At 41.5% G+C, this 15,817-nt stretch overlaps 1 protein-coding gene across 1 annotated transcript; it reads left to right on the forward strand.

Moving 5' to 3' along the window:
• Positions 1 to 46: 46 nt before the first annotated feature.
• Positions 47 to 15,291, forward strand: FSAF1 (40S small subunit processome assembly factor 1). Its single transcript, XM_035108493.3, has 7 exons — positions 47 to 211; positions 1,555 to 1,913; positions 10,884 to 10,940; positions 12,381 to 12,476; positions 13,298 to 13,384; positions 13,661 to 13,713; positions 15,089 to 15,291. Exons 1-7 carry the CDS (start codon positions 91 to 93, stop codon positions 15,213 to 15,215), a joined length of 900 nt encoding a protein of 299 aa, XP_034964384.1. The 5' UTR covers positions 47 to 90; the 3' UTR covers positions 15,216 to 15,291.
• The last annotated feature ends 526 nt before the right edge of the window (positions 15,292 to 15,817 follow it).

Consider the following 15,817-nt stretch of genomic DNA (forward strand, 5'->3'; position numbering starts at 1 on the left):
ATCTTGCCGGGGTGGTGGCCGAGGGAGGACAAACCTCCTCCGGCGCGTTGCGGATGGAGTAAGTGAGCCGGCGAGGAGGACGACTCGAGCATGGCGGCGACCCCGGCGGCTGGATGCGAGCTGAAGCCGGAGGGAGAGGACGTGGAGGAGAAGGGCTCCGCCTCGGCCAGCTGCCTGCTGGACGCCGTCTTGAGCTCCTTGTACGACTTCGGTGCGTGAAGAGCCGCGTGCGGGGAGTTGGCGCTCTGCAAGTTGCTCCCGGCTCACCCGCCCCCGGAAACTTATGCAAGCGTCTCTCTCGGACTCTTTCATGCTCTCGTTTCTTCGGCACATGCTGCTTTCAGACGTTACAAAATTCCCGTGCAGCGCTTCCCGGGCCACATGCACACCATGCCTTTGAAGCAGCAGCGGTCCTGGCTTCCCACCCGCAAGGATTTTGGGAGATGTAGTTTTAAGGGTGCTGAGATTCCCTACTCCTCTCTCTCAGAGCTCCATAAGAAGACGAGAGACTGACAAACTACTCTGAAAATTGTAGCTCTGGGGCCTCCTGGCCATTCTCAGCACCCTTCACAAACTACAGCTCCCATGATTGTTGAGGGGAAGCCATGACTTGAAAGTGGTCTCATGCATAGTGCTTTAAGTGTGTGGGGTGTACTGTAATTGTGGACCCAGTGTATACTATAGGGAATCACGTGTGGTGCTTGGCTGGGGCTTGTTCAGTTTTGCCATCCCTGCTACTGTATTAGGCAAATTCATGGAGGCTGATGGTAGCTTTTTATCTCCACTGTGAAAGGCAGTATAGGAGTTGTTTTGAGCCGGTCCTGCTGTGTGCTTCCCACGAGAATCTGGTTGGCCATTGTGAGAACAGGATGCTGGACTATTTGAGCCATTGGCCAGAGTCATTCTTATGCTCTTACTTTGATTTTACTTTAGGAAAACAGCTGAGTCTTCTTCAGCACTTTTGCAAAGGCATGCTGCTTCAATGGAAAATTAGAACTTCTTTTAGAAAGCAGGCAGCTTATGATATGGCTTAAACTAATTGGTTGCTACTAGAATTGTTAAAACAATAAAAGTAGTAAAGCAGATACTAGTTCAGCAAAGATGTTTGCAACTCCAAATCCAGCAGGCCAGAGTGAATCAAAACTGGTGCAGGAAAGTAATCAAAATTGCCACCTCAGGAACATCTCTGAGGCTTTTTAGTTCAGTGTCACAATGTCAGAACCCAGGATGGTGGTTAAGATCTCTCTTCCTTAACCACAGTCTATATTAATTGTTTATCCTATGGTTACAGGTTACTCCCTGATTTTATAGGTTCCAAAATAAATTGTCTTTTCATATTTTCCACCAGGGCCCCATCCACTTACAGATTCCCTGCACTTAAAACATTTTTTTAAATTAAAGCGGGAGAGATTTTGTGTGTGTTTCCTACATGACTTGTGGATGTGATCTCTCTAAATAGTAAACATTCATTTTACATTTAAAAAATGATGTAGTATCATTTGAATGCCTTTGTTCCAATGCCTGTGCTAACCATTGTTCACTTTTAAACCATAGGGGAATCATTACCGGATGGGGGTCAAAAGAAAAAGAGCAAAAAGAGAAATTCAAATGAGAAGTTAACATTGGCCATCAGCAAAACTCAAGTGGAAAATAAAAGCATGACTCCTGAATCTGGTGCAGTAGCTCTTGGTAAGAAGAATAGTGCTTCCAGTTTCTTTGAGAGTCTAAAAGATGAACTGGCTTATGACTGTATTCATCAGAAAAGCACTATCCCCAAATCCAGTTCCCCTGATGCTGATACATTTAAATCTACTCGGTTGGGAAACACAACAGAGATTGAAGTTGTGACATTTCATGGTCGACGCAGAAAGAAGAAAGCTAAAATTGAAACTGCTGAAGATGGTGGTTCTAAGGTAAAGTTAACCAGATTTCAGCTCAGACCAGCTACAGGTTCTTATTCACTCCAGGTGACTAAATGAGTGGCTGTTTTCAAGCCTGTTTCCGTCTACAGAACTCTGTCCTAAGCATGTTCACTTAGTAAATAAGACTTGCCGTATTTTTCGCTCCATAGGACGAACATGACCATAGGACGCACCTAGTTTTTAGAGGAGGAAAACAAGAAAAAATATTTTTCTTTCTTGAATTGTCCTAGGCATAGCAGCCAACTCCTAGAGGCCTAGGTGCCTTTGCCCCCTCCCCATTAAATATTTGAGGAAGCTTCTTTTGCAAAGGAGGAAAGCTCCATATTTTTTTTAGGATCAGCTCAAAGTTGTGCAGCTTTTTTTGCAAATGAGAAAAGCCCCGTTTTGGGGGGGGGGTCAGCTCAGAGTTGTGCATCTTTTTTGCAAAGGGGGAAAGCTCCATTTTTAAGGATCAGCTCAAAGTTGCTGAGTTTCCTTGCAAAGGGAAAAAATCCTGTTTTTTAAATCCTGTTTCAACTCACAGTCCTGCAGCTTCTCTAGGAAAGGGACCCATTTCTACAGTTTCCAGGCAGATAATCTAATCAGCCAGTCACATGTCTCCCTCTGCAGACAGCAATTGAGGCCTTGGGAAGGGTCGGGAAGGGAGCTAGTGTGGTGTAGTGGTTAAGAGCGGTAGACTCATAATCTGGGGAACTGGGTTCGCGTCTCCGCTCCTCCACATGCAGCTGCTGGGTGACCTTGGGCTAGTCACACTTCTCTGAAGTCTCTCAGCCCCACTCACCTCACAGGGTGTCTGTTGTGGGGGAGGAGGGGAAAGGAGATTGTTAGCTGCTTTGATACTCCTTCGGGTAGTGATAAAGCAGGATATTAAATCCAAACTTATTATTATTATTATTATCTCCCTCCCCGATCTCTTGCAATCAGCTGCTGAGCAGGTTCCTTTCAAAGGCTCATTCCCTCTTGTTAGCCTTTAGCTCTTTCTTTTTTTAAAAAAGCACAATCTGCCCTTATCTCCTGGGCAATTCGGCTCCAGGGACCATGCATTCGCTCCATAAGACGCACAGACATTTCCTCTTTTTAGGGGGGGGGGAGTACGTCTTAGGGAACGAAAAATATGGTACTGGAAACATTTGGACAAAGATATCTCAGCTTAAGAAAACCTTTTGCCCATGCATGCAGTTCCTTTGTTTCTCCTTCATACAACTAGTCAAACCAAGAAGCCTCTAATTAACCACATTGTTCTGTTTTGTCTGAACCATGTTTAGCAGCTTTGGAACAATCAAAGATATTAAGACAACTGGAAACCATAGTTTTACCATCTGGCTTGTTCCGAAGCCAATAACTATTGGTTCCCTGGGAACCTTTGGTTAATCAGACACCTGGTTTAACTGCTTGCACTGTGCTTGTACTCCCGGTGGAATCCAGGATCAGGTTTAAGGTGCTGGTTTTGACCTTTAAAGCCCTATGCGGCTTGCGACCCTCATACCTACGGGACTGCCTCTCCTGGTATGCCCCACGGAAGACCTTAAGGTCCACAAACAACAATATTCTGGAGATCCCGAGCCATAAGGTGGCTAGATTGGCCTCAACTAGGGCCAGGGCCTTTTCAGTATTGGCCCCAACTTGGTGGAACGCTCTCACAGGAGACCAGGGCCCTGCGGGATTTGTCTTCTTTCCGCAGGGCCTGCAAGACAGAGAGAGCTGTTCCGCCTGGCCTTTGGGTTGGATTCAATCTGACCCCTGTGTTTTCCTCCCTCTCCCTCATGGTTTGGATTTATGGACTACTTAAAATGAGGCAGCATTTTAAATTTTAATATTGTATTTTAATCTGTATTTTAATTAATTCTTTTCTTTTATGTCTTATTGTAATTTTATTGGTGTTAGCCGTCCTGAGCCTGGTTCTGACTGGGGAGGGCAGGGTATAAATAAAAATTTATTATTATTATTATTATTATTATTATTATTAGGGGGGGGCAAAGCAGCTGTATGAGCAGGCATAAAAATCTCTTTGAAAAGGTACAAAGTTGGGATCATTTGAGCAAGGCCACTGTTTTTAGTGGGACACATTTCATAATAAATGGGCTCAGGATTGCAGCCAAACAGAAAGTACTCTAGCACAGGGGTCAGCAACCTTTTTCAGCCGTGGGCCGGACTATATTTTGAAAAAAATATTAAACGAATTCCTATGCCCCACAAATAACCCAGAGATGCATTTTAAATAAAAGCACACATTCTACTCATGTAAAAACACCAGGCAGGTCCCACAAATAACCCAGAGATGCATTTTAAATAAAAGGACACATTCTGCTCATGTAAAAACACGCTGATTCCCGGACCGTCCATGGGCCGGATTGAGAAGGCGATTGGGCCGCATCCGGCCCATGGGCCTTAGGTTGCCTACCCCTGCTCTAGCATAAGCTGTAGATAAGACTGTAAATCTACATGGTTTGCTTTTATGTATATATTTTGGAATTGTGACAAAATTTAAAACCTCGAGGATACTGGTTTTATAGAATAAAGGCGAAATAACAGGTATAAGTACTGGCAGAACTCATGTATGTTTTATTAGTATATTTGTAAAATCCTATGGATAAATAAGATAGTGGAATCGGTTATGAATCTCTTTATGGCCTCTGAAATTAAATTCTGCTCCTAATCTTATTTCTTTAGAAGGATGGCTTTTAAAAGTATGACACCTGGGTTAAAAAAACCTCAGTTGCTTGGTATAAGAGTAGCTTTTATATAATGTTCTGGAATTGTATGTTTAATGGTAATATAAGACACTCCCTAGGTCTTTTCTTTTTTTAAGAGGATAATAATTTACTATTTATATGCTGCCCATCTGATTGGGTTCCTCCAGCCACTCTGGGCAGCTTCCAACAAACGCAATACGACATCAGACAGGGCTGCCTTCGGATGTCTTCTAAAAGTCAGATAGTTTATTTCCTTGACATCTGACAGCAGGGTGTGACACAGGGCAGGCACAACTACCAAGAAAGCCCTCTGCCTGGTAACTTTTCTGTTATAGTAGAATCCTAAAAGGCAATCATTTTAACTGCAATTGTTGTTGTTTAGTCGTGTCCGACTCTTCGTGACCCCATGGACCATAGCACGCAAGGCACTCCTGTCTTGCACTGCCTCCCGCAGTTTGGTCAAACTCATGTTCATAGCTTCGAGAACACTGTCCAACCATCTCGTCCTCTGTCGTCCCCTTCTCCTTGTGCCCTCAATCTTTCCCAGCATCAGGGTCTTTTCCAAGGATTCTTCTCTTCTCATGAGGTGGCCAAAGTATTGGAGCCTCAGCTTTACGATCTGTCCTTCCAGGGAGCACTCAGGGCTGATTTCCTTAAGAATGGATAGGTTTGATCTTCTAGCAGTCCATGGGACTCTCAAGAGTCTCCTCCAGCACCATAATTCAAAAGCATCAATTCTTCGGCGATCAGCCTTCTTTATGGTCCAGCTCTCACTTCCATACATCACTACTGGGAAAACCATAGCTTTAACTATACGGACCTTTGTCGGCAAGGTGATGTCTCTGCTTTTTAAGATGCTGTCTAGGTTTGTCATTGCTTTTCTCCCAAGAAGCAGGCGTCTTTTAATTTCGTGACTGCTGTCACCATCTGCAGTGATCAAGGAGCCCAAGAAGGTAAAATCTCTCACTGCCTCCATTTCTTCCCCTTCTATTTGCCAGGAGGTGATGGGACCAGTGGCCATGATCTTGGTTTTTTTGATGTTGAGCTTCAGACCATATTTTGCGCTCTCCTCTTTCACCCTCATTAAAAGGTTCTTTAATTCCTCCTCGCTTTCTGCCATCAAGGTTGTGTCATCTGCATATCTGAGGTTGTTGATATTTCTTCCGGCAATCTTAATTCCGGCTTGGGATTCATCTAGTCCAGCCTTTCGCATGATGAATTCTGCATATAAGTTAAATAAGCAGGGAGACAATATACAACCTTGTCATACTCCTTTCCCAATTTTGAACCACTCAGTTGTTCCATATCCAGTTCTAACTAGCTTCTTGTCCCACATAGAGATTTCTCAGGAGACAGATGAGGTGATCAGGCACTCCCATTTCTTTAAGAACTTGCCATAGTTTGCTGTGGTCGACACAGTCAAAGGCTTTTGCATAGTCAATGAAGCAGAAGTAGACGTTTTTCTGGAACTCTCTAGCTTTCGCCATAATCCAGCGCATGTTTGCTATTTGGTCTCTGGTTCCTCTGCCCTTTCGAAATCCAGCTTGCACTTCTGGGAGTTCTCGGTCCACATACTGCCTAAGCCTGCCTTGTAGAATTTTAAGCATAACCTTGCTAGCGTGTGAAATGAGCGCAATTGTGCGGTAGTTGGAGCATTCTTTGGCACTGCCCTTCTTTGGAATTGGGATGTAGACTGATCTTCTCCAATCCTCTGGCCATTGCTGAGTTTTCCAAACTTGCTGGCATATTGGGTGTAGCACCTTAACAGCATCATCTTTTAAAATTTTAAATAGTTCAGCTGGAATATCATCACTTCCACTGGCCTTGTTATTAGCAGTGCTTTCTAAGGCCCATTTGACTTCACTCTCCAAGATGTCTGGCTCAAGGTCAGCAACCACACTACCTGTTTAACTGCAATACTGTACATTAAAAAGAACATTCAAGTACCAGTATAAATACATGCCTTCCAGCAATCTATCTTAGTTTCTCCATTGCTTTAGTAAATGATTGAGCTGCAGATTATGAAAAAGACATCTAAATCAACAAGGAGATAAGTATTCTGGGCCTCTGTTAAACGCTTTAATTTATTATTTGATTCTTACTTTCTGCAACCTTTCTCATGTCTTTATATAAAGGGTAGTAGAGACAATAATAGACCAGATGTTTGGCTATATTACAGCCACATGCATAGAGATCCTCATTTGAGGGAATATGATTGAGATTGTAGCCCAAAACATATGGAGGTCAACTGATTGGGGAAGGCTGATCTATAATTTCTTGGAAATAGGTTTGAAAAGCTCATAGTTAAAAACCTTACAGGGGCAAGTCACAGGTAGGTAGCCGTGTTGGTCTGAGTCGAAGCAAAATTAAAAAAATAAAAATAAAAGAATTCCTTCAGTATGCACACGAAAGCTCATACCAAAATAAAAACTTAGTTGGTCTTTAAGGTGCTACTGAAGGAATTTTTTTATTTAGGGGCAAGTCAGTTTATCTACGTCTGTGTTAATTTTTCATGCAATACAGTACTATCTTATTTTACAATAATAATAATAAATTCCTTCCAGTAGCACCTTAGAGACCAACTAAGTTTGTCATAGGTATGAGCTTTCGTGTGCATGCACACTTCTTCAGATATGAAGAATCTGAAGAATTCTTCATGCATGCACACGAAAGCTCATACCTATGACAAACTTAGTTGGTCTCTAAGGTGCTACTGGAAGGAATTTTTTTATTTTTTGCTTCGGCCACGTCAGACCAGCACAGCTACCTACCTGTAACTAATTTTACAATGTTACCCACACTCAAGACTTCTGTGGTCCTGTGCTAGATTCTGACCCATTTTTAGCAATGTTTGCGTTAGACATTCCAGTTCCACTCCACTTCTTTCTTGTATCTAACGCTGCTGGTACGGTAGCTTCTGATTGGTGGTTCAACAAGATGTCATGATGGGTGCTGGATTGCCAAATACAAGCATTGTGTAGTAATTAAGTCTAAGCTGCATGGTTACATTCCCAGAGTTTTATCATCACTTTTTGGGTGTATAGGCATGTTTCTATAGACAAGTGCTTAGGGCTCTTGCAGTACCGGTTTATGTTATGTGAATGTTGCAAGGAGCTTTGTAAAAGATAGAATGAGTGTTGTAATTAAACTAGAACAGCAGTTGAACTCCTGAAAGCATCTTTGTGCATGGTGACTATTGTCTTCTAAAAAGAAAAATAATGGTGCGAGTTTTGACACTGCAGAATCTCTTTACATGTTTGAAAATTAATAGAGTATATACAGTATTTGGTAATGTCTGTATCTGTGAACCATGTATCCTGACCCACGTCATTGCTAGCAGGGCATATTGATGAGAGCCCAGTGATGCTTTCATTATATTCATTTATTGTTTGTCTACTTCCTAAGGCTATGAGAAGGTAGCATGTTTTATTGAATATCATAAAAGCCTTGAAAGATAGATTACCTTTATTCCCATTTTACGGATGACCTACTGAGGCCATGAGATGATGACTTGCCAGCAGTCTAAGGCATGACAGATATTTAAATTAGATTCTAGGCCAAAATGCTATATTGTATTAATCTGGTGCATGGATAAACAGTTTATCATTCAAGTCATCATTACATGAATTACATGGCTGTCATTCAAGTTGTAATTTCACTTCTCTGTCTCCGGGTAAACAGACCAAAACTTCAGCATTCATGCACCTGGCACAAGCACATACAATCTCTAAACTAGACTGAATTTATAAAAGTGTGCTCATTTGACGGAAGAAATTGATTAGGACTCTGATTAGGACTCGGGGTTTTTAATTTATCTCTCCCTTAATCTGAACAAATTCTAGGTTCAAAAAATGTGATGGGAAATTGCAGCAAGAATTCTTAGTTTTGCAATCTATTTATTTTTGCAATCTATTAAAACTAGATTATACACAATAAATACTACCCTCAAATTCCAAAAAGAGTGAATGAAATGTTTACCAATATCCCACCAAAATGTCTCTTAATTGCTTTCTAGCAGCTGTAAACCTGGGCTTAGGTGGACGTCTGCTGGAAATATGTTACATAAAATTGATTCATCCCCTGCTGATCTTGCAGTGAAGGTACTCTAACCAAAACAAATGAAACAAGGTGTTCTCTGAGCTAAAAAAATATAGGGCTGTAGCACTTTACAGTGGTTCAAGTCCTGTTTGATGAGCATCCAAAGGCCTTTTAACAAGAGTTGCCATTATGTCTGGCCACCTCCTGAGGTGAGGATGCAGGTTATTTGAAAACGAGGTCTTAGCAACCCCAACTACCAGGCTTTTATGTTTTGTCGAAAATAATAGCTATGGTAAAAAAAAAAGATCTCAAGGAGGGTTTTGACTGGGGGGAAATGCTTAAACAGTTCAAGTTTGTAAACTGTTTTGAAACCACTGATGCTGTTTGTGGAGACATTGAGGGAAGTGAGTGAACTGACTATTTTGCATGAAAAAATGCTGTTATTGAATAGAACTGACTCCCAATGGAATGTGAGTAAAAATGGGCAGAGGGCTTCCCTGAAACCACGTGGCACTAGTTGAGACATGAAATTTCGGAAGGCTATTACAAAAGTGCTATGTGATCTTTTCATTGCTTTTGGGAATGGGTGGGTGTGTTTTGGGTGTGTTTAGCCTATCTTGTTGATGAAGTTAAATGCTTCCACCCACAGCAAACGGAGACTAGATTTCCTCCAGTGTAACGCATACAAACAGCTAATCCTGGGAGGGCAAACATTTTGCTGTTTGTATCCCAGAAAATAAGACCCACAGAGTAATAAATGGTGGCGGTGGTTCTGAATTACACAGTCCTTTAGTTTGAACAACATTCCAAATGGTATTTAACTTAAATTGGAAGTGGAAACTTTTGATCTCAGCCATGCTGGAGAAGAGGAACCAGGAAGCGAGATGCCCCATTGTTTTATGTCCAAACCAGGCAAATATCTGTGTTCCTTTCTTGCTTTGTAATACACCTTAGTTAACAGCCATGCTCTCGATGGCACTGTTCTACTTTTTGATAAGGGGTGATATAAGGTCTGACTATAATCCTCGCACTACAGAGAACTTGAGATTCTCTTTAGACACTGACATGATTAATATGGAATGGTTGGCATCTGGATTGAGCCTTGTACAATGTCTTTGACATTGTGTGGTAATAGTGGTGTTGTTCTTCCACCCTCAATCTATACTTCATGTTTTACTTTGATGTATGTTCTCCATATGTGCTATGGTCCATGGGGTCACGAAGAGTCGGACACGACTAAACGACTAAACAACAACAATGTTCTCCTTTTAGTTGTTTACCTTTATTCTCACTGTACTGTTCAAACTGAATTTCTGTTAACATGTTAACCTTTTTGGCCCTCATCTTAAAAATCCCATATGCAAAATATGTAATGAAAAGATTCCAAGAGCTCTGGCCAGGCAAAGGAATAATTTTTAGAAAGTTTTAAGTTGAGATTAATAAGACAAATTCCAGTAGCAATCCAGTTTTTAGAAATCCAGGACAAGGCCCTGTTTCGGTTTATTCTTCATAGTTTCAAGGTCAAAGAGTACGCTCAACTTAAAACTTTCTAAAAATTATTCCTTTACCTGGCCAGAGCTCTTGGAATCTTTTCATTTGATTTTCTCAACTCCCCAAGGGCTCCAATTTATTTATATGCAAAATATGTAAGCTGTTGTAGGCATGATCAAGGGATAATAAGAGTACAATGGGGCAGAGAGGCACTTTTCACAGTCTTCATGTTTCAGCATACTAAGTTAACTTTAAAAATCTCACTTGTTTGTAAAGGTTATAGATATCAAACAAAGGACATAATTTGAGCAAATTTTAAGTGACATTTGTGTTAAACTTTATATATTCTGTTAAGTAAAAGTTATAGATTTTCTTTTCTTTTGTTGGAGCTGTGCCAGAAGCATGCAAAACAATGTGCTGGAAATGCATATGCTATTTTAGATTTGCAGCACAATCCTACGTGTCTTCTCAAAAGTAAGTCCCACTGAGCTCAATTCAATTTAGTTCCAAGAAATTGTCTGTAGGATTAAAGGCTTAATATGTTTGCTTAAATAAAGAATCAGTTGTTCTCTTTTAGTAAGAGCTGTATTATAGCTCTTAATCAAAAGCTGTCCAAAATAAAAGTTTCCGCTTTTATGCCATAACCCTGGAATCATGTGACTTTGCATCCACTGCCATAATCCAGTTGTGTGGCAAAATGCGCTTTGTTTCAAAATGCTGTTTTGTATTTTTTTAATAGGCAGAAATGACTGTTCAAGAAAACCATACCGCTGACCAAGAGTTTAACTTGGAAAAAGTAAGTCTTTATTGTTTTTTGTTTCAATGCATGGAGATGGCTGATGTCTGTCTCAAAGAGACTGCAGATAAATCTGTATTGGGTATTGAATTATGAAATGCTTTATCCCGAAATGATTGTTGTACCAGTGTTCAACGTGCACAGTATTTTGATGGTTGCTAGAAAAAGGTGGTTGTATACCTGTAGGATCCTGGTTGTCAGAATGCCATAGTGATGGTCTCTATGTCAAAAAGAAAATCTATTTAACCTCCACAATGAAACAGGGCACACATAAATGGGAGTTCCTTCTACAGGTAGTATGGTTCCCTATGCTGCCCAGGGGACGTGGGTGGCACTGTGGTCTAAACCACTGCGCCAAGGGCTTGCCTATCAGAAGGTTGGCGGTTCAAATCCCCACAACAGGGTGAGCTCCCGTTGCTCGGTCCCAGCTCCTGCCAACCTAGCAGTTCAAAAGCACGTCAAAGTGCAAGTAGATAAGTAGGTACCGCTCCAGCGGGAAGGTAAACAGTGTTTACGTGTGCTGCTGTGGTTTCGCCAGAAGCGGCTTAGTCATGCTGGCCACATGACCTGGAAAAACTGTCTGCGGACAAACATCAGCTCACTCGGCCAGTAAAGCAAGATGAGTGCTGCAACCCCAGAGTCGTTCGTGACTGGACTTAATTGTCAGGGGTCCTTTACCTTTACTTTTTATGCTGCCCAGACTAATCTTGCCATTTTCTTTTAGGAAAAAGAAAATCCATGAAAATGTGCTCTGGGAGTGGGGGAAACAAGAGACGCAACACAATTCTATAGATATTTCCTCAGAATTAGGCTGAGCTATGTTCAGTAGGCCCATTCCCAAATAAGTGGGCATAGATTTGCAGCCAAATGCAATTTATTTGATACTGGTAGCAAGATGTCTTCCGTCTTCGGTTATATTTGAGATCAAGAGATGTTTGGGAAGAAAAATTGTTGTTGCAAACCCCAGAGAGAGAGAAATGCCCATAGTGGTGGATGGTGAATAATTCCATCAAATGCCCCATTCTCCTTATACAGTGGAACCTTGACTTACAGTGGAGCCTCGTCTCACGGACGTTCCAAGTTGTGTCCGTGGCATACCTGGAAGTAAACACCAGGTTTGTCGCGATTCACGCATGCGCAGAAGCGGCTTCTGCCATCTGCGTGTGCACAGAAGTGGGTTCCGCTGTCTGCACATGCGCAGAAGCGCACTACCGCCAAATGTGCACTCGCACAAGACGCCTCTTCTAGCATCCCGTTTTGACCAGCGGACGGGCCTCTGGAATGGATTATGTCTGTAAGTAGAGGTTCCACTGTACTGTGTTTTGGTTTTGCCACACGTTGGCATCCTATACTGTTCCTCTGGAAACACGATTGCATCATGCTAATCATGCACTTTTAGTTCTTTTGAGGATGCTGTTAACCATTTTTGTAATGTGCTAGGCCCGTTTGGAAGTGCACCGGTTTGGAATCACTGGATTTGAGAAAAAAGAGCAGCGAGTTTTGGAACAAGAACGTGCAATCATGTTGGGAGCAAAGGTATTGTGTCTCCTTCTCTGCTGAGCTATAAAAAGAGGACATAATTCTTCCCACCACAAGACCCTGGATAGAACTTGGCATGGCAGTTGCATACCTAAGAGATCACTGCCAAACAGCTGGAAAGTAGTAGCATTGGGGATTTTCCAGAGGAGGTGAGAGCAGGAGAGTGAGTATTGAACTTTTCCTCTGCCTGCCACTACCTTCAGCTATTACCTGCCACCCCTGCTCCAGTTTTCCTTCCAGTCACTGAGCCTGCAGGCAAGGGGGAAATGGTAGGGCTCTCTGTCTTCTGCTTTTCTGCTGGAAGCCACTCCTCATATCACCACTACTGCTGTTAGACAAGAACTCTAAAATAAAAACTTATTCCGGTATTTTTTATTCTAGAGTTCAGTCCTTTACAGTCCCTGGTTCAAACTCAGCTCTGTTTGAGCTTGCAATACCTGTAATGCATTTGCTTCTAACTGGGAAAATAGTGGGTGGGGGGTTCTTGGTTGCATTTCTGGCAAAACAAGTCCCCAGTTCATTTTTAAAAGGTTAAGATTCCCACTTGTTTCAGTGATAGGAGTCAGAATGGTTTGAAGGCTGGAAACCAAGCCAATCTGCACATCCCAGAAAGTCACACCTGTGTTAGTCCAGGGGGCCTGTTTTAATGGCATCCCCAAGGTAAATAATCAAATTCAGATGTTTTAATATTTAAAGAAGCCAAGAATCCTCGTTTGGAGAAGGTTGCGCCGCCTGTTAAGTTTCTGCTTCAGACTGCCTTTACTGTTTGTATTTATTTGCATGTCAGTGAAATGAGTCGTTTTTTGAAATTGTTGCAGCCTCCTAAAAAGCAGTATTTGAACTACAAGATTCTGCAGCAGAAAATCAAAGAAACGAAAGCAGCAAAGAAGGAAGAAAACATGACGGTTTGTGTCAAATGTTTCCTATGAAAACAAAATGCAAAGCCCAACAGCCACTTGCTGGATAAAAGTTCAGGTTTCCGCAAGGATGAACAATGGAAAATCTAGTGTGGGGGTTTCTGATGAAGACACACCAGTGCCCACAGTTGGATAATAACTATGCCATGTGCTTGGCATAGTGGCTGTTCTAACCAACACTCGTTGCATTTGGGAGCCATGTTTGATTGACTCCGGAGGCTACTGGCTAGCTGCTAATGTATACTTACTGCTTTTCATTAACAGGAAAATAAACCTCATTCTCTCAAGAGGCAGAGGAAAAAAGGGCCCGAAGAAAGGTGAGACAGTATTTACAGAACTACATCAATGAGTAGTAAAAATAAAACCTGGCTCTGTTTTCAGCTTTGCTTATGAAGACAGTAACCGAATGTCAGGTTAGGAACCATAAAAATGCTCAAGGCATGTGCAAGGGCCTAGGCTTGCCCAGGGGGGATGACTTCTTTTGCACATAATGCTGATTCGTAACTAACTGCTAAGGAAATGCACCTTGGTGAATCTTGGATTTACATAAATCCTTGCCCCCCTGCTCTGCCCCCTGTAGCCGCAAGGACATAAGAAGGATCTGCTTTTAAATTAACCAGTGTTCTTCATTATGATTGAACTTAAGGGAACTCTGGCTTGTTTAAATCGGGGATGGAGGACCTTTTTGAGCCTGAGAGTTGCATACCCTTCTGGGCAGCTTGCTGGGGACCACATATCAGTTGTGAGTGGGCCCAGAAGTAAAAGTGGATGAAGCAAAGAGTGTCAATTCACCTTTGTATACTAGAGTAATTTCTATATGCACTCAACTCATCCCTCTCTGTCCTCAATCCAGGGAGGCAAGGGGCATTGCCCAAGTTCAAGGACACATTCTAACCAGGCAAAAATACTCAAGGAGGGTGTTTAGGGACAAGAGGGAGTGTGGCTGGGGAGGGAGCATGACATGAGGAGAGTCCTGAGGGCCATACAGAGAGGCTTCAAGGGTCATATTCAGCCTCTGGGCTCGAAACTCCCGAACCCTGGCTTAAATGAAAATTGGTTCTATCAGGCCAAGATCAAACCATTGTTTATGATCCTTGCTAATAAACCACAGTTTAAGCTAACCAGCGTTTCCCAAGTCTGGACATAACAGGAAACTCTAGTTAGTTAACAAGTGGATGCTTCCACTGTCCTCCGCATGGCAACCCTAGGAGAGGGGGAGCATGTGAGCCTGGTGCTCTTTGCTGCTTATGCAACAAGCCCTCAACTATGGATTAATATTGTGTGCAAAATAGGTCATTGACTTTTTCTTGGAACTGCAGCCTTCTATGCCATTTCACAATCCTGCTTTTAGTCCTTTTAGTTTCAAAAGTGAATTTCCATGTTACATAGAGAGCTGTAACATGGGACATGTAGAACTAATTACAGGAATCTTTGGATCCTGAACTCAATTTTTTTCTTTAAGAATAGAAGAATACAAAACAGGTTTTGTTTTGTTTTGAACACACTGCTGTGATCTCTTCAGTATAAATAGTGTGTTTTCTACCAATCTTTCCGCATCCTAAACAGGTAGTAATTTTAGCTACATTGTTGTGTTTGGATTTAAAGCATACCCATCTTAAAACATTTCTTGTGAAACCTAAAAATGGTTAGTATTTTCATTAGCATCTGATGATACTTTTCTTTTAAAAACAGAAAATCAAAAAAGAAGAAAAAGCAGAGTATGTTACCAACGGGGCAGGTTGGAACTTTTAAAAACGGGACTCTCATACTTCGAAGTTCTGACATAAAGAAAATAAAGTCTTCTAAAGTCATTAAGTAACATCGCTGCATCATGTTCAAATGGAAAATGAAATGGATAAACTTCGTAGCAAAATAAACTTTTTTTAAAAAAAAAAGATTTTCTTTAATCTTTTTATGATCTCTTATAGCTTACTGCTCAGGAGGTCTTACCACTCTGATGTCGCATTGAAGAAGGGTAGTTTAAAATCTTTGTAAATAAATAAATAAAAATGTTCTTATTCTGAAATTTTGATAAACTATGCATGGGAGTCCAAGTGAACTTAAAAAAAACCCCAACAGCACCATTGTCTACTGTTTTGTAATATTAAAATAGAAAGGATATTTTGTAAGGATTGTTAAGGAAATAGTTATACAGTTTAACAAACTAATTTAGAAATCTGTAATTAAGAAGAGGGTAAATTTTACAGCCTAACTCAGTAAACTCACTAACTCAGAGCTATGTCATCCTATATTTGTGTATTGGGTAGCAGAAAGAAATGCACCCACACTGAATGTTCTGTGTTGTTCAGAGTTAATCTCTTACCGTAGTAGATGTTGATGCTCCTCTGGAGTATCAGAGGAGTTGTGTGAACATGTTGTATGAACATTTCTTGCACCTCTTTCGTAGGAGGTTAGAAATTA

The sequence above is a fragment of the Zootoca vivipara genome, chromosome 3, assembly GCF_965207765.1.
Source record: "Zootoca vivipara chromosome 3, rZooViv2.hap1.1, whole genome shotgun sequence".
In the NCBI taxonomy this organism is placed as follows: domain Eukaryota; kingdom Metazoa; phylum Chordata; class Lepidosauria; order Squamata; family Lacertidae; genus Zootoca; species Zootoca vivipara.